The 18,828-nt window shown below is 40.9% G+C and overlaps 2 protein-coding genes across 2 annotated transcripts; one reads left to right on the forward strand and one right to left on the reverse strand.

Annotated features, from left to right (window-relative positions):
- Positions 1–1,857: 1,857 nt before the first annotated feature.
- lhb (luteinizing hormone subunit beta) lies at positions 1,858–2,789 on the reverse strand. The gene is made up of 2 exons (XM_062519213.1): positions 2,610–2,789; positions 1,858–2,243 (listed from the first exon to the last, which is right to left on the reverse strand). Exons 1-2 carry the CDS (start codon positions 2,787–2,789, stop codon positions 1,983–1,985), a joined length of 441 nt encoding a protein of 146 aa, XP_062375197.1. The 3' UTR covers positions 1,858–1,982.
- Positions 2,790–6,373: 3,584 nt separating this feature from the next.
- LOC134063616 (C-type mannose receptor 2-like) lies at positions 6,374–13,195 on the forward strand. Its single transcript, XM_062519212.1, has 6 exons — positions 6,374–6,422; positions 7,193–7,231; positions 8,499–8,882; positions 9,480–9,812; positions 10,663–10,763; positions 12,632–13,195. Exons 2-6 carry the CDS (start codon positions 7,195–7,197, stop codon positions 12,749–12,751), a joined length of 975 nt encoding a protein of 324 aa, XP_062375196.1. The 5' UTR covers positions 6,374–6,422; positions 7,193–7,194; the 3' UTR covers positions 12,752–13,195.
- Positions 13,196–18,828: the final 5,633 nt, after the last annotated feature.

Raw genomic sequence — 18,828 nt, forward strand, 5'->3', positions numbered from 1 at the left:
ACTTGTAACTAATCAAAGATAGATTACCTAGGGTCACCTAAAATGTTTCTGTTTTTGGACAATCTAAATGGTTGACTTCAAATTAAACAATGCAAGATACATTGATACATATCATTGTCTTTTCTTTGGCATGTTCTTGACTGTTTTCCAGCTGTTTTCTGTCTGTGTGTCTTTGTGGGAATGGATTTGAAACTGTATATATTAGAGAGCTATTATTTGGCATGTTCTTTTCAGTCTGGCTCATAGCATAAGCTCCCGTTCTCAACTGCCTAATGGGGATTTCTGAGATAAAAGGTTAGCATTAATTGAAAACCCCAAACAGTTGTAACAAGTCTAGCAACGTCCCTGATCATCACCAGCAGACCACAGTACATGAGGCTACGTGTACGTGGCTGTGAGCCAGATGTGGTGGTCTGCAGCACAGTGCTCTCCCCGTTTCTCTTCACTCTGTACACCGCAGACTTTCAATACAACACAGACAGCTGTCAATATTTTCATTATAATAATTCATTATGGCCAATTCCTCTCATCTCCTCCATGAGACAGTGGCTGTGCAGTATGTAAGAAAGAACACTTTCACAGGAGAATGTATAACACCATTGTCATGAATGTTCTGGACTTCAATATGAATGTGTGCATTTTCCATTGTACATGTGATAGTGGTCCACCATGTATAGCATGCATTTTCCATAGTACATGTGATAGTGGTCCACCATGTATAGTATGCATTTTCCATTGTACATGTGATAGTGGTCCACCATATAAATATGTGAAGGACCACTTTTGCCTCAACTTATTGTGAAACATGGCATGTACATCTATGCCCCTATGGCATGTTGCTTTACTTTGTGGTTTTTTTTAGGTATGCTTGTATGCTGGACGTATACAATTTTCTTTTACTTTATTGCACTACTATTTATGCACAAATACATTTCCTAGGTGTGGGATTTAATAAAGTCTTATTTTATCTTACAGTTTCTGTATATCAAATAGGCCTAGGCAAATAGCAAATTGAATATGAATTTGAATAATAGGCTGGGGCTAAAAGTTGTATCGCCAGACTCACAGAACCGCTGGATGAATAGGAAAAAGGTAAATATCAATTGTTTTGCTCAATGAGAGGTGGAAAATGAACTTAATTCCCCAAATGGTGGAATATGATCCCTTAAATGCTTGTGTCCTTACTTCATGTCTATTTATGCACGTATTAAATACACGTATGTCATGAATTAACTAGAAACTTTAGAACATAAAGTATAATTTCTTTGTTGTATTGTTACATGCTTGTTATCTCGATACAAATTTCCTTCTGAAGATGCCCCAGTTTTCCTCCATTTAAACTGATTTGTGGAATTGGTTAATTATGTTATCCATGTTTAGTCAAATAATGTCAAATAATGAGAACTTTTATATATTTTCAGTTAAATAATGAGAACTTTTATATATTTTCAGTTTTATATATTTTGTTTCTTCTACATGAACTGGATGGCACAATGACATGTCCAATGATGTCTGTATAGGGGCATGGCTCTGTAGTAGCTGCCCTGGCCAACAAAAAAACGTATCTTACCTTAACCTTAAATCAGAAGCACAAAACCCATTGCCATTGACAGTGGTTTCAACGGTGATAGAATACAGAAGTCTGACATTACGTTTCCATGACTTCAGTGTCACTGGATTTCGAAGTGGCATCGACAACATTGCTCTGCTGCGGCACCCTGAGCAGTTGGGGGTTAGGTGCCTTACTCAAGGGCACCTCAGCTGTAAATGTGGACATAGTAGAGGGTCAACCAATTCTACCACATTTTTCCAGAGTAGGCAGAGAATATTGTAAACACCGAGTGTTAGATTGTTAGAGACATTTATTGAGAGAAGAGACCATCCATTGGCGCAACATTGCACCCCACTACTTTACTGGAGTGCTTATTAAATCAATAAAATGCATGAGGTTGGAATTCAGCAAAAACTGTCGTCATGGGCAGCTAATATTCATAGTGAGGCAGTCTCGGACTGTCATAGACCTCCATTCTCTCACGCATGCAGAAATCAGGCGCCACGCTCCCCAGGGTGCAGTCAGTATCCATGGAGCACAAACTACACTCACAGCTCAGGGCCACTGGATAGCTCACGGAAGGGTCCACGCCATTGTCACAGTCTGGCAGTTGAACTGTCTCATAACGGAAGTTGCCATATGTGCACACGTGCTGGGACACCATGGAGAATGGGCTTTTGTAGACAGGCTCCTGGAAAATGCAAATATAAACAAAAATGTTTTCCATGTTTGCAAGAATTACTATGATTTACATAACTTCTAGAAAGTCACAATGACGTTGACAGTATACGCAGGACAAAGCATGAAAATACAGAGGTGTGGGCCTCCAAAACATGAAACAGCAGCATCATCAGTGAAATTTGAATGTTAAGGTTAAAGTTGCCATAGCTTTCCCAGTCTTCAGACATGAATATAATTCAAAAAGATACAAAATGGCACATAGCCTGGCAGGAAGAATGGCACACACGCACGCACACACACACACACACACACACACACACACACACACACACACACACACACACACACACACACTCATATATACACCCAAACATACTTTGGTCAGGCAATGTCCCTGGCAGATAGTGGTCTGGAACACCAGGCACCTGGGGCAGCCCGCTTTCTCCACGGACACAGTGGCATTGACCAGTTCACAGTGTGGCAGGTGGAAGCACTGTGACCGCAGAGCTAGTGCAGACAGAAAGAGCAGAATAGTGCACAGTGTGATACGGGCCATCCTGTGAAAGACAAGCACATTCAAATTAGCGTAATCACTTTCATCAAGATAATACATCAGTTTCTAGAGTATAAGGATTGCACAATAAAACATTAGTAGATTTGGGACAAAGTTTTGTCTATATTGTAATTTAAAAGAATCAATTGTCCTATTTATTTGTCCTCTAAAATGTATTTTTCTGTACCATTAATTATTTTCTGTGTTATGTGAATGTGCAAACCTCTCCTTCACTCAGACGTATCCTACCTTCAGTCAGGCAGTCAGCTCAGTTGATAGAGAGTTAGGTGTGTTCACTGATATGCTTGCATCGTGGTTTATATAGCACGTCAGATTTCACATGCTGGTTGACAGTCTATGACTGCCGATGCTGTAACCTTCAGTTACACTCAAATTAATTCCATGTTAATCCAAAGGGGATCATAAGTGAACACTCTGACACAGCTAGCTTCCTAGCGAATCCGGTGAGGGTCAAACACATTGAAAAACAGTAAAAAAAAAGGCCGCACTATGCATAAATAATCACCATTTATTCCACAGACGCGTTTCGCCGTTCTGCCTTCCTCAGTGTGACCTTACACACTCCTCACACATACAGTCTATAATTTGGTCAGCACTCTAAATATAATATAACTCTTGAGTGAAGCCTGCTCCTACATTTATGGACAAACACATTGACCCACACTGACTAAAGAATTTAGCATGACAGCTGCACTTTTTCCCCCTCTTACAATAACAGCTTAATCAGTGGTGATCTAATGAGATCTGGAATTAAAGTCACACAAGTGACAGTGAGGAAGGTGCTGGGCAGAGTTACAGTCTTCACAAATCTGTTGCAAAAAGTAATAAAAAGTAATAATTCTCAATTTGTCATGTCATTTGTCAATTTCAAGTGCTTGGTGGTGGTATAGCCTAGTTCATGTCTGTTCAGAATTGTACATTTCTTACTGTGTAAACAACTCAAATCAAAACTTTTATTGCTGTGCAGTGGAGCCAATCACTGCACTCAGCAGCAGTATACCCTGAGGCCAGGTGACAACCTGATACCTCTGCACCTGGCTCAGTTGAAGAGGCCTGTGGACATGTTACAACTGGGAACATACTGTAAAACCTTTGCTTTTGGTTTGTGTCATTTTGTGTCCTTTGTGATTCGTCACCTGCCCAAGGTTGGGACCCATAGCAAAGAGCTGCTCTCAGAAAGTTGTTGCTAAGAAACTCAGAGGGAGGAAAAACACCAGTCAGTTTGCATATGCTCTGCATCACCTGAATGGTTTAACTAATCTGTATGGGCCGCCAAATGTAACATGCCTCATTTCGTGGACATAATGCGCTTTTGTGTGACGGAATACATACATTATGAAACCATGTGTCCACGAAACACTAGAGATCACACCGTTTCGTGGACGAAACTGACTGGTGGCCTTTTCCTTTCATGGACAAGAGGCTTAATGCACTATTCACTGTCGTAGACGAAATAAACTTTATTTTGGTCAAAATGAATTCTGTAAATTGCAGGATGCAAACAAAAGCAAACTCAAACATGCACACACTCATTTATACACATGAGCTGCAAGAGTAGGAGATACAGTATGCATATAAATAGCACAAATAAGAGATACAGGAAAGTTGACAGGCGTAATTTATTTTTGAGAAGAGAATGTGCAGACCTGAGCGGCAGTCATATTGTGTACCGCTGTGCAGTACATCTAGCTCACTTTCAATTGCAAACAGAAATGTGAAGCAACATGTCACACACTTCCATTTCCAAAGCAATGAAGGCTGCTTATAACAACTTAATATTGTGAATATTATTGTTAACAAACAAACTCAGCTCAAACGAACGAGGCTTGTAAAGAGATAACATAAAGGCTTAACGTGACAATGCACCATTTAGAAATCAAACAGTATTTCTTCAGAATTAGACACACACAGTAATGGTCTGTAAATAGGACTTTTACTTTTACTTCAGGTGTTGGAGTTATCATTTATATGTTTTAACAATATAAGATTAATTACAATCAATTATTATTATTATTATTATTATCATTATTGTTATTCATTTGTATTTGGGGGGGCCTAAGGGCACCAAAATGGCAGCAGTGTGTGTGTGCGTGTGTATGCATGCATGTGGGTGTGTTTGTGCATGCATGCGTGTACAGTACTGTATGTGTCCATGTGTGAGTGTGTGCAGGTGTGTATGCGTGTGTATGTCTGCCTGTTTACTGCGTGCCTCTGTGTATGTGTGTGTTCACGTGCATTTGGGAGTTTATGTAGAAGTGTTTTAAATGTGCACAGTAGATTATTCCCTTGAATAGTCTACCTGTAGTAAGGTAAGGTAAGGTAAAGGTAAGGTAATTTTATTTATATAGCGCATTTAACGTGCACTGAGTGCAACCCAAAGCGCTTTACAGAACACAGAGACACAGAGACAGTGCCGAAACGGAGTGGCGTAGTCGCCAGCGTACCCATATCAACACAACAAACAAAACAAATTCACAAAATAACAAGACAAGATGCCGGACGGAGTGGCGTAATCGCCAGCGTACCCGTGACACCAAGACATACAGGACATACAAACAGATAAACAAATGTTAAATAAATAATAAAACAAACAAAAAACAGAAAAGTCCACGTTAACCTAGGGCAACAGGGCGATTACTACAAACTTCTAGCATACCTCTGCTTGCCTGATATGAATGCACTTCTTCTCGGTCAGAATAGGCTTATTTTCGCTTTTGGCCAAACAATCACTTGCTCGATTAGCAAGGATTTGGAGCTGGATTTTTTGGATAATAGGACTACACACAATTATACATGCCTTTTAAACGTAGACGTAAACGTATCACGTAGTTTACAACTTACATCGATTCCCCTCTCAAAGAAGCACACGCACTTCAAACAATCATGCGTTTGACAGGCAGGCTAAACCGAGCGCGTAATTTAGGCGCTCCGTTCGCTAAAATAGTTTAAAGCCGCCTTCACATTGGCACAGTAGATACGGCTGCGAAACGGCCGGAAGTCATTCATTTCCTATGGAGATTCGCAGACCGTATGCGAATGGGTCCGAACAGTGCGGTGCGAAAAAAATCGGGTCCGTTGGTCATCCGCATGCAAAATTGAACTAGTACAGGAAACTGTTTATGTTACAGTGATGGAGCGAGTCTTGCCATTTGTTCTTCTGATCTCAGGTCAGCGTGTATGCCACACTTCAGTTGTCAGTAAAGACATTTTTTTAATTGAATTATAATGCAATACCTGCATTAAGACAATACTGCGTGTGTCTCTCTCTCTCTGTGTGTGTGTGTGTGTGTGTGTGTTCACGTGCATGTGGGCACAGTATATGGTTCTTGAGATATTCACAGAAAACTGTGTCCGTAGGTCTGTAGGTAACTATTGTAGGCTATCCCTTTGAAATATCATTGCCTGTGGTCTTATCCATTACTGAAATTTTGCATTTGGGTGTTTACATCACATTACCATTTGAATAAGTTATCTGAATTGAAATTCAAATATCCTACCAGAGTGTTCTCACTTTGCATATACAGTGAACTGTATAGCCTCAGTAGAACAAACACAAACATCAAGTCTGAGTTTGAGAGACAGACATATAGGGAGTTCACAGAACAGACATTCAAGGTAAGATTGTTTTGTCTTTGTTCTATATTTCACATCACACCCACACATACTGTATGCACAATTCTACATCATGAATCTAGGGAGACATTGGAGGCATTTGACTGCAGACATCCAAGACGGTTTACTGCGGTAATAATAACAATAAAAAAACACGAGTCAGGGATGGGCAGTAACAGTTTTTGATGGAAAATATGCTCATTTTGAATTTGAAGCCAGCAAACGTGTCACATGCCTGAACTCCGACACAATGTCTGAGCTGTTTATAAAAGCAGCCCTGAAATTAACTGACCCAACTGCATTCTATGACATTTAAAATTCAAAATGACTTCATACATTTCAGTGGATTTTTAAGCACATTTCTTGTTCCATAAATTAAAGGAGAAATACTTGTAGTCTAGTCTTGTTGTTTATAGTCTCTTTATAAACCAACATGTGCAATCAAGGATGAATGGAAGGAGGAACTTCTGACGTAAGAGAAAATTCTGACGCCATTTGAAAAGATAGAAAATGGATTTTAATTTTTGCATTTTTTTTTGTTAAACTACTGCCTCGTAAATTAGAGATACAGTATCTCTCAAATTTGTTCTGGTGACATTTTTTTACAGAGTACTTTCTGTATTGTAACATGTAAATTTACTCCTTGATCTGTTAAAACTGTGTGGGTGTATCCAGGTGATTTATGTACACAACTATGAGGGAGTTTATGTAGAAGTGTTTTAATGTGTACAGTAGATTATTCCCTTGAATACAGGAAACTGTTTATGTTACAGCAATGGAGCGAGTCTTGCCATTTGTTCTTCTGATCTCAGGTCAGTGTGTATGACACTTCATTTGTCAGTAAAGACATTTTATCTATCTATCTATTTATTTATTTATTTATTATAATGCAATATCTGTGCCGCAAACCTAAGAAATCCAATCATTCTGCTATAATATGGGTGAGTACAGGATCTGTGTTATGGAAAAAATATTGAAAGTTTTAATCTTAGATAGACAAGCGTGTCCCAATTGAGGGCCTAGGTAATACTTATGTGTTCAACCTGGCCTTTTCTGTGACCAGAGACCAGACCTGGCCAACATTTTTATGAAATTAGGTGGTCTAGTGGAATTCTTAAATGCACTTCAAAGACTCAACATATCCTGCCCTTTACCTTTGATAGATGCACCACCACTCCTGTTGCCCAGCAATGTTGACAACTGCTCATGAAAAAGAAACCTTTTACCGTAATCAAAAATGACATTCATTGTATACTCCTCTGATGCACACACACACACACACACACACACACACACAGGCACTCCTTTACAACCGTGTAACATACTGCTTGAGACAGACAAACAGACAAATCTACTTAATTTATCCCCTCATGAAAGGAATATTTCAGTATTGTGCTAGCAATACTTTTAAGTATATTTTTTGCCTTTAATGACAGGATAGTAGAGAGAGACAGGAAGTGAGTGGGAGAGAGCATTGAGGTGGGATCCGGAAAGGAACACGGGGCGGGAATTGAACCCGGGTTGCCGACGTGTGGTGCAGGTGCCCCAGCCAGTCACGCCACGGCTGGGGCTGATAGGAAATTCTGTGCTTTTTGCATCTCATTTAGATAAGCCCTACCGCCTACACTCAGTGACAGTGACAGATGTCACTCAGTGACTTCTGTCATCTGTTAGCCTGCAAGGCAGAAAGTATTGTAGTATACAAATATTTAAGTCAGAACTTCTGTTCAACCTGTCGGGACTTATTTTCCGATAATTACCGGCGGACAATACATTATCCCATATGTATGAGTACATCTAGTGACTGTACACCAGCTGGCCTGAAGATGGCCGAACAGTTTTCTGTGAATAATAGGGCCTATATGACCAAATATGTTTCGTATGTTGGCATCCAGGGGCCATGTCAACCCATCCCATAACCACTTATTTAATGCATAGTCAAAAAAGAGGCATTTTAATCACAGGTATTTTTGGTTGACTGGTCCAAAACGGCACTACATTTCAAGTGTATGATCAGTATGTAACCCTCTGAATGTGAAAATGTGTGATTGAGCTCATTCATTATTGTCTTCCGCATAGGTTTCAGCGGAGTAATTCTGTGTAAACCTGAGTATCATTTTGTGAATGAAACGAAGAACTGGATTGATGCACAGACACACTGTAGAAACGCATACATCGACTTGGCTACAATTCATGACATGGAGGATATAAGTAGAGTTAAGAGCATTATTAAAAATGAGAAAAGTGCCGTCTGGATTGGGCTTTATAAAACAGATGTCGACCTGTGGAAGTGGTCACTCGAGGACAAATCCCTTTATAGTCCAGGAGAATATGAGTTTAGAAACTGGGACACGACCCAGCCCACTTTAGAACCCAATGAAGAATGTGTGAGAGCCCTTGAGGGTAATGGGAAATGGCATGATGCGGCCTGCGATGAACAGCACATATTTTTCTGTTATGATGGTGAGTCACCTGATTGTTCACCTGTAACATGGTCTGATTTTCATGCACTGATTTACTGCATCTAGCCATCCATCTATTAATGCAATTAAGGTGTCAGCCTGTCTGTTCCACGCATAACTCTAGGACCACTCATCCGACTGCTCTCAAATTTGGTGGGTGCCATCCTAATGGCACGAGTGTGTGCAGTGCCAAATTTCATGTTTTACGAACAACAAAATGCCACATCTACGGGCTCTGCACTAGTTTACGTAAAAGCCTAAAAGGAGCCAGGGTTGCAGGGGTTCTTGAACTCATTGTTATGTCCATGATGAAATGCTTCCATTGATGTTAATTTCCATAATCAAATGTATCCCTCCCTCCCAAATGTCCTCTCACATCATTACTACGGAGCTACTGTCTTCCTACATAGATTTAGCCTAGACAAGAAGTAAACAAAGAGCAACATAACTGAATTGAAACTGAACAAAACTCCAAATCGCACTTTTAATCTGTTTTTCATTTGTATTGGAACAGAATTGAGCAAAATGTGCAAAGTTAAACCATCATTTTCAATATTCTACCTTTGCTTTACATCAACTACATGCACATCTCCTGCAGAAAATCTCAATGCAACGTTGATAAATGAGAGCAAAACTGGCCATTCAGCTAAGGCCTACTGCCGAGAGAAGTACAAAGACCTGGCCAGCATCAGAAATTTGAAGGAGAATCAGCAGCTTCATGAGATTGCACAGAAAAAATCTTTTTGGATTGGACTCATCAGAGACTCCTGGAAATGGTCAGATGGTAGCAACTCCTCTTTCCAATATTGGTCCTCTGGTGAGCTTTTCAACCCTGTTAATTCAAACGAGTACTGTGCAGTCATAACACCAAGTGATGGCTTGTGGGGAGACAGGACATGTACAGCCCTGCTTCCTTTCTTATGCCAAAAGGGTAAGTTTATCAATCCAACATGTAAAAAAACATTAAAAAAAAAATATATATAATACAGTTTATCGAGGGCTGAGAACCAAAGGGGCGTATGTTCACAGTTAAAGACCTGTGTTTTTTTTTTTTTTTTCAATAACTATATATTTATAAATATTTTACTTCTACAATTTTGTCAGCTAAGAGAGCTCATCAAGAGCTTTCAGGTGATATATATAACTCAATTTTGACCAAAATGTCACTTACGCCCTTTTGGTTCTCAGCCCTCGATATACTTACATGTAGATCTTTCTTTCGTTAATGCGAATGATAAAGCTGAACATAGTACTTCCAAACTGTAGGGGGTGACGAGGCGTTGTGGTGCCAATCGAGATGTGGGGTGCCTCTCATTTGGGCTTTTATACTGTACATCCTCACTCCTCGGGCCTCGATCCTCACTGATCTACATAAAGAATGATCATCAGTCAGGATGATCATTCATCCTGATTCATCCTGTATTTGAGGCGTGGTTTATGAATGCCCAGAGTCGTTTATTGGGCGCTACGAATGTCTATCAAATGTGTTTGTATAGCTCATAGCCAATTGTATCAATTATAGGCTACCAGAATAGATGTTGAACCTTTTGATAAATGTATTACTATGTTTAAACTACATTTTCTAGTAGTGTGTGGATTTGAACAAAAGCTGGTTTGATTTTTAACCAAAATCAAGCTTTGGTGTATCGTCATCTATCTATAGATATAATACAATACGTTCTATCAGAGCACCAAAGATTGAGAATGCCAAGCATTCTATTAGTAAAGCTTGACATCAAAGTTGAAGCCTTTTTGTCTAAAATATGAATGTCTTGTTCCAGAGAAAGAGATTAAAGAAAGAAAGACCATCAAAGTGAAACTGAAATCTGAGACTGCCATCAATATGGAGGATCCTAAAGTACAGGCAGCCATTTTACAGCAGGTGAGTATCACCCTGAAAATCATGATGTACAGTACCAAAGGCGTATACAAGGATATAAAGATACAAGGAAGTTTATTTCTCACATAATACTAACGTAAAACATGTAGTGAAATGTTGTTTGGTGTTCAGCTTTTTCTCTGTGTGTGTGAAGAGGAAAGATCAAGATTTTTTTTTTTTAAATAAAAAGCAAGTGAGAGTATAAAGTGCAGTCCCAATATGAGGGTCCCATTGCTATACAGTAGGTTCTCAGGAACACCTACACAGAAACGAGTGCAATGGGCCAAATACTACAGAAAGACATGGGGGTAGAGGGTGAAAAGGTTGTTGGGTCACAGAAAATAATTTGACTCACTCTGCTCCACTCTGAGCTCATGAATATCATGTCTGGACAAACTGTGTGCTATGGGGCCTGCCCAATCCAACCAATCTAACCCTAACCCATGGTTAAATTACACTCTTTGATCTGTTTATTATTATGTAAAGCACTTTGTAACTTTGTTTAGAAAAGCACTCTATAAATAAAGATTATTATTATTACTATTAGTGTTATTCTATAACTGACATCTGGCACAAAACAAGTAGACCAACAGTACACTTCCATGAACTTCGCTAAGGACTGGCTCTGCCACCCGTACGCTAAGAGCAACCCAAACTTTTCTTGTCTATTATTCATCATTGGTGACTGGCTACCAGTTCCCACCAGAGCAGGGACTTCCCTGATTACTTGAAAAAAATTATTACCTGAAAAAAAAATACCGAAGCAGTAGCCTAGAAATCTAGACGCCCCTAGCGGCAGCAAATGTAATTTGGCTGGCGGGGCAGTCTAGGCACGATCCATTGAGCCAGGGAGCTGAGAACCCCCAGCACCAGCGTTCCAATCACAGCATGTATAGAGTCGGTGGGTGGGCTTAACATAATGGTGACTGACATGCGACCAGAAGTTGCGACGGTAACGCATCCTGTTATTTGAAAACAAGAAGATGATTCGTTTAGCGTTATCCTATTGCGCGGAGAGGGAAGGTTACGCATCCTGCTACTTGAAAACAAGAAGATGATTCGTTTAGCGTTATCCTATTGCGGGGAGGGAATTTGAAAGACAACTGTTTATCCCACCCCTCCGATTGCGCCCTGTCTACGGTGAGTGTCCAGACCCTACATCTTGATGTGGGTCTGGCTCGTCAGGCTACCGAAGCAGCTCTTTAGAGAGTATACTCTAAGAGATGTGTCATTTTGACACATTTATGTGTGTGCTCAGGGACGACACATTTTGTGTCAATTTCAACACAGCAATTGTGTGGCTGGCTTGGTGAAAAACAGAGTTCAGCTATCTCAAAACAATAAACAGAATGTGTATCTACAAAAATATGTACATTTTTGTTTTTTGTTTGCTTGTTTATATTGTTTTTGTAGCTACACGAAATTAACACAAAATCGTGTCGTCCCTGAGCTCACACATAATGTGTCAAAATGACACATCTCTTCTTAGAGTACCTCCTCAACAGCCAGACATGCTAAATCTAGCACCACTTGACTATTCTCCTTTTAGAACTGTAAATTGATTATATGCCAGTACTGTATGTATTGCTCCAGTAACATGTCCTTGACACATTGTACCTTGTTTGTTTCCCTTTTTTGTAAGTCACTTTGGAAAAATGACTAATGTAAATGTAAGACAACACTTGATATAAGTGGTGTGTAAAATGTGTTGCAATTGAACCTTTTCAAATGATCGAATGATTCTAGAATGATTGAATAGTAAAGAGGATCTGTATTTTAATTGGTCACATCAGAGATGTACTACAGTAGTAGTAACAGATCGTGGTACAACATGCATTTCATGACCAATTACCATGTCCTCTCTCCATCAGATTCATGAAAGACTGCAATTGTCTTCAGATGTGAAAGTGACTTGGAAGAAGCAGGCAGATGGCAATGTATTCCATGAGAATAAAGAGAGGAAGAAAAAGAGGAAGAGGGAAGATCTTTAAGCTCCGGTCCAGATGCTTCTGAAACAACATTAATGAGTAACAATACCTAATAAACCAGGGCTTAAGCCAATAGCATTTCCTATAACCTACATTCTATGGTTTTTATTATACTGTTTGATAAGTTATATAGCTGACTTACCTCAATACATGTATCCTATAAAAGAGTCATTGTTTAATTATTACTTCTAGCTCAGATCTTTCATGGACAAATGAAAACATAGCTAAATGTGTACCTTTACCTGAGTGCCATTCTGTTTAAAACCTTGGTCTATAAAATAGGATTCTGTGAAGCAGTTTCTGATAAATGTTTTAGACGTGTTCTGCTATACTAACTGATCAAATGTTCTTCCTGATCAGACTCTGTCTTACAATGATGGTAGCGTGTGTTGTTGTTTTTAATTCTAATTTATGTACTTTCATTTTAAACTACTGCCCTATATTGTTATTTGCTATGCTTTGCTTTTTTACTTTGTTTATGTAATGTGCTATGAATAAACTTGACTTTGACTTCTAGGTCATTTTGTTCATGTTTTTAAGGTCTTGAACAGTCACACTCTTCTTTTCCATTGTACAGGGCCAAACCTGGTACAAAGTGGTATCACAAAAGCCGATCTAGTGCAAGCTGGATTGCATGCTAACATATTGGCTATCTGTGCCCAGTATTGACGTAATTACATCAAAACAGTTTTCCCATTTTGTTAGGATGGATTGCTTTGGCATCAGACAGGTATTTCACAGAAGCAGAAGAAATCCAATTTGAGGCTTGATCTGTTGCCTGTTCCTCCTAGCTCAACGTTTCATGAATGAAAAAGATATGGGAGCAACTTGGTCAGGTCAGAACAACAAGGAGGCCGACGGTTACTGTGGAGTTACGAAATCCAAGGTCTAAGCCCTGAACCTTCTGAGATTTAACTTACATTTGACGATAGGTGATTGAGTTTGAGAGGCTGAAAGGGTTCAAAGTGCACACTTGCACACTACTGGCACTACTACTGCTTGTTGTCTATGGGGACTATTTTCAGATGCTGCGTACGATATCACTGCGCCTATGGTACGTTTGCAAGTTGCCTCGATTATTACGCCAGATGAGAGTGTAGTTCCATGTCAAATCAGCCTAGAAAAACGGCAGGTTTCATTTTCAGTTGGTCTTATTGCACTTTCTAACTTGAGAGGAGACACGTTTTAAATGGGAAAATTACCAGAAATCTTAGTCACTTTTAAACATGAAGCTAGCAGGCGAGAAGCTAATGGTCTAATCCGATTCAATGATCTATGCTAGGCTGAAGCTAAAAGTTGTATCGCCAGACTCACAGAATGGCTGGATGAACGAGAACAAGGTAAATATCGATTGTTTTGCTCGAGGGGAGGTGGAAAATGAGCGTTTTTCCAAAAATGGCGGAATATCCCTTTAAGTGCTAAGAACTTCTTAGGAGCGTTGTAAGAATGTTCTAAGAACGCTCCTATATATAACTTCTTTAGAAGTTCTTAGGACTTAAGAGCTTCTTAATGATTTTGGGAAACCCGGCCAAAGTTAGTAGGCTATCCCCCCCAATACTAAGTTGAACCTCTGCTCTGAACACAATCTCAGTTCCTGATATTCACATAGCCTACATCATTTATGGTCTGTCAGTGTCGATAGACATATTTTGATGGGGTGGCACAAACCCAGAGAAGGGTGGCACATAAGTAAGGGATAACGGCCGACGAGGTGACCGGTTCGATGGAAATAATGGCTCGGTGGAGGTCTAGAACTCCGGCGACGTGCGAAGCACGGAGACGGAGTTACCTCCGCCGTGCCATTATTTCCATCGAACCGGTCGACTTCGAAGGCCGTTATCCCGCTTATCTCCCGTTTGTATTCATAATTCCACCGTTGCGTCCGTTAACATCGCTAAAACTGTCTTGACTGTGGGACTACTTTCCGCCACATATCAACTTTCTACTTGCAGGACAAAACTGCCGTTACTAGTTCTAAATGGATGGTTGCTATTCTCGATGTCAGGTTCCTACGTCACAGTCCTCCGCCATATTGGAATTGGGGAAAGAACATCGTCTCCGCCATAGGAACCCATTCAATTTAGCGTCAAAAGGTAGTAGTCAAACTTTTAATTAACGTGTCATTTTTTAACTTTGAGTCATTATCTGGATAGACTAAGGCCTGATATATACACAAATCGATGTCAGGTTCATGGCCGCAGCCAAATTGAAATGGGGGAAACAAAACATCTCTGCCATGCAGCGCCATAGGAACCCATTCATTTTTTAGTGAAGATCCACCGGTCTTCACGTACCTCGTACGGGCATCTCGTATAATCCAAACCTACCTAATTCGATTTGTGTATATATCAGGCCTTAGTCTCTCCAGCTAATGACTCAAATTATAGAAATGACACGTTAATTAAAAGTTTGACTACTACCTTTTGACGCTAAATTGAATGGGTTCCTATGGCGGAGACGATGTTCTTTCCCCAATTCCAATATGGCGGAGGACTGTGACGTAGGAACCTGACATCGAGAATGGCCAAAGGCCAGTCGTTAGTTCTAAATGGCTGGTTGCTACGGTCAAAAGCCAGTCGTTAGTTCTATCTCTCCCGTTGTCAAGCGGGCATATCCCAGGATTCTGATTAACTTTAACTTTGAAAGATCGCTACTTTTATAGCCTACATGGCATCAAACTAGCTACAATCCACCTCCGTCATATGCTACAATGTTACTATGGTTCTGCACGTCTGTATTTCAGCTTGGATGCAACGTGACAGTTCAATTAAACTTCGCAACGAGTTTGGCGAATTAATATTCAAGTGTGATACGGGAACTACTTCAAAGGTAGCAGGTTATACGAAGTTATTATATGGCTCTCTAGAATGTTGAGAGAGCTCCCATTCACTTTGAATGGGCCTCCCCAACGTTCTACCGGTGATTAATATGTATAATCACCGGTGAAAGTATTATAATGACCGCTGTCAATGGCAACGGGTTTTGTGCTTCTAATTCACGTCTTTCATATCAATCCGCAACAAAGCCGTTCGCTGGTTGCAATGGAATTTCATTGAAAGTTACCAAGTATGTTGCCAGGCAACACCTAACAACTGTCAACTGTGGCGAACTATTTATTTTCTAGAAGTTAGCGGAAGCCACCAAACGGTAGCCAAGTCATTGCTAAAGACACATTGAGTTAAGTTTCATTTCTCTTTTTGGCAAGTAGCCATATAATAAGCGGGATAATGTATAGAACGCCGGTCATTATCGGAAAATAATTCCCTTCAGGACGAAGCAAAACCCCTCCGCTGCGCGTCGGGGTTCTGTTCATCCTGTCGGGAATTATTTTCCGATAATGACCGGCGTTCTATACATTATCCCTTACTTAATTCAATTCAATTCAATTCAATTCAATTCAAAAAACTTTATTTATCCCCGAGGGGCAATTTCTCCATGCAGGCATAGCGACACATAAGACGCACAACATATAAGACAAACAAGACAAGACAAGACAAGGGGAGAACAGGACAAACAAGGGTGTGTGTGTAGGCCTATGTGTGGGTCCAGTCCCCTAGTCCCAGGAGAGGGAGGAGGAGGGGTCCATCTCTCGTAGGCTATGACGGCTGTAGAGCACCAGCAGTTGTTGACATGAAGGCAGATTCGTCCTCCGTGTGCCTCTCCAGCGCTGCATCCGTATCCAGCCCCAACGGAGCGCTGAAGCCTCGCCTCCCTCGTCCTCCGCGACCGTCAGCCCAGGATAGCTCCGACTGAATAGGCCACTCCACAGGCCCATGCACGAACGCCGCAAACAACCGTGCAGGTCTCTTCGACCCAGTAGAAACTCGTGTATCCGACAGGTCGGTCGTCATCTGGAAGATCCCATGGCGGATGGAACCAAAGCAGCCTTTGGAAGTTGCGGTAGCCTATAGCCCGATGCCAACGAAAAACAAAAGTGGCGTCCCCCACTCGTCACTATGCAACTCCAAAAAGTCTGCCGTGTCCCACTGAGACCAAGAGCAGCAGCACATCTCATATCGGCATGACCCAAAAACAAAGAGGAAGACGATGCAGGAACACAAAAACGTCAAAAACACCGACAACACAAACAATACAACAAAAAACACTATGCCAGCACAGCCGGTCGCCACAAGAGCAGCGCCACGGCGTCGCCTAGCAACGTGAGACCACTAATGGCCACCCCATCAGCCAATCAGAGAAGAGAATTCCATTGTTGAGGGAGATAAGTACGGGATAATGGACGACACGCCGTGCGGTTATTCAAAGTTAATGCACGTTCTAGACGGTGATACGGCCCGACGCGAAGCGGAGGGACGTTCCGTCTAGAAAAGTGCATTAACTTTGAATAACCGCACGGCGTGAAGTCCATTATCCCGCTTATTCCACTGTTGCCACTTGCGTTGTGTTCGTTTTCGGTGCCAATTTAAATGTATTAATCGCTAGAACTGTATTGTTTGTAGAACTACTTTTCCCAGACACATTTCAACTAATTTCTCAACCTGCGGTTACTAGTTCTAAATGGATGGTTGCTATGGCCAAAAGCCAGTCGTTAGTTCTAATCTCCCGTTGTCAAGCTGGCATATCCCAGAATTCTGATGAACGTTAACTTTGAAAGATTGCTATTTTTCTTAGCCTACTGCCACCTAACTAGCTAAATGACACCTCTGTCATATGCTAAACGTTACTATGATCTGAACGTCTGTATTTTACAGCTTGCATGTAACGTGACTGTGCATTTAAACTTCACAATGAGTTTGGCGAATTAATATTCAAGTGTTATACGGCCAACAAATTGGAACTACTTCATAGCCGTGCGTATATCTAAAGTTAATGCACACCCTTATAGAACGCAGAACAATGGGGAATTCAACCGAGCAGTGGAATAAGTAAGGGATAACGGCCGACGAGGTGACCGGTTCGATGGAAATAATGGCTAGGTGGAGGTCTAGAACTCCGGCGACGTGCGAAGCACGGAGACGGAGTTACCTCCGCCGTGCCATTATTTCCATCGAACCGGTCGACCTCGAAGGCCGTTATTCCGCTTATCTCCCGTTTGCATTCATAACCTGTATATTTAGAACATCGTTTTATTCCACCGTTGCGTCCGTTAACATCGCTAAAACTGTCTTGACTGTGGGACTACTTTCCGCCACATATCAACTTTCTACTTGCAGGACAAAACTGCCGTTACTAGTTCTAAATGGATAGTTGCTATGGCCAAAAGCCAGTCGTTAGTTCTAAATGGCTAGTTCTAGTTGCTACGGCCAAAAGCCAGTCGTTAGTTCTATCTCTGCCGTTGTCAAGGGGGCATTTCCCAGGATTCTGATTAACTTTAACTTTGAAAGATCGCTACTTTTATAGCCTACATGGCATCCAACTAGCTACAATCCACCTCCGTCATATGCTACAATGTTACTATGGTTCTGCACGTCTGTATTTCAGCTTGGATGCAACGTGACAGTTCATTTAAACTTAGCAACGAGTTTGGCGAATTAATATTCAAGTGTGATACGGGAACTACTTCAGAGGTAGCAGGTTATACGAAGTTAATGGCCACCCCATCAGCCAATCAGAGAAGAGAATTCCATTGTTGAGGGAGATAACATATGATAAGATGCATTGTAAAGTCTAGATTCTGATTCAAATGATCCATTATTAACTAACTCTGAGAGCGCAGACATCCACCAAGCACCTCCTGGGTTCAGACGGTGATCTGGAACACTCCCAAAATGTAGTCGTTTCTTCCTTGGGTTATTAATTACATCCATTTCAATTTCCTTTCCTTTTCTTTTTTAAAACCATTGACATGACCAGATCTCAGGCGATAGGCCTAGGCTATCTAAAGGAAACGGGTTGATTTGATAGGATTTAACTTAAATCAACCAAGATTACACCCTCGGTTTTATTGAATAAACGTCTAAATCCAAGCTCCGCGCCTCAAACAGCTGGGGGCGGTAATGCACCTAGGTAGGCCTATCGCAAACAAATCTAAAGAAGAAGTAGCCTACACGGAACTGAAATCGTTCACATAGTTTCTGTCAGGACATTATTGGTGCTACACTCAACTTTTACCTAAGACC

This window comes from Sardina pilchardus, chromosome 18 (assembly GCF_963854185.1).
Source record: "Sardina pilchardus chromosome 18, fSarPil1.1, whole genome shotgun sequence".
In the NCBI taxonomy this organism is placed as follows: Eukaryota; Metazoa; Chordata; class Actinopteri; order Clupeiformes; family Clupeidae; genus Sardina; species Sardina pilchardus.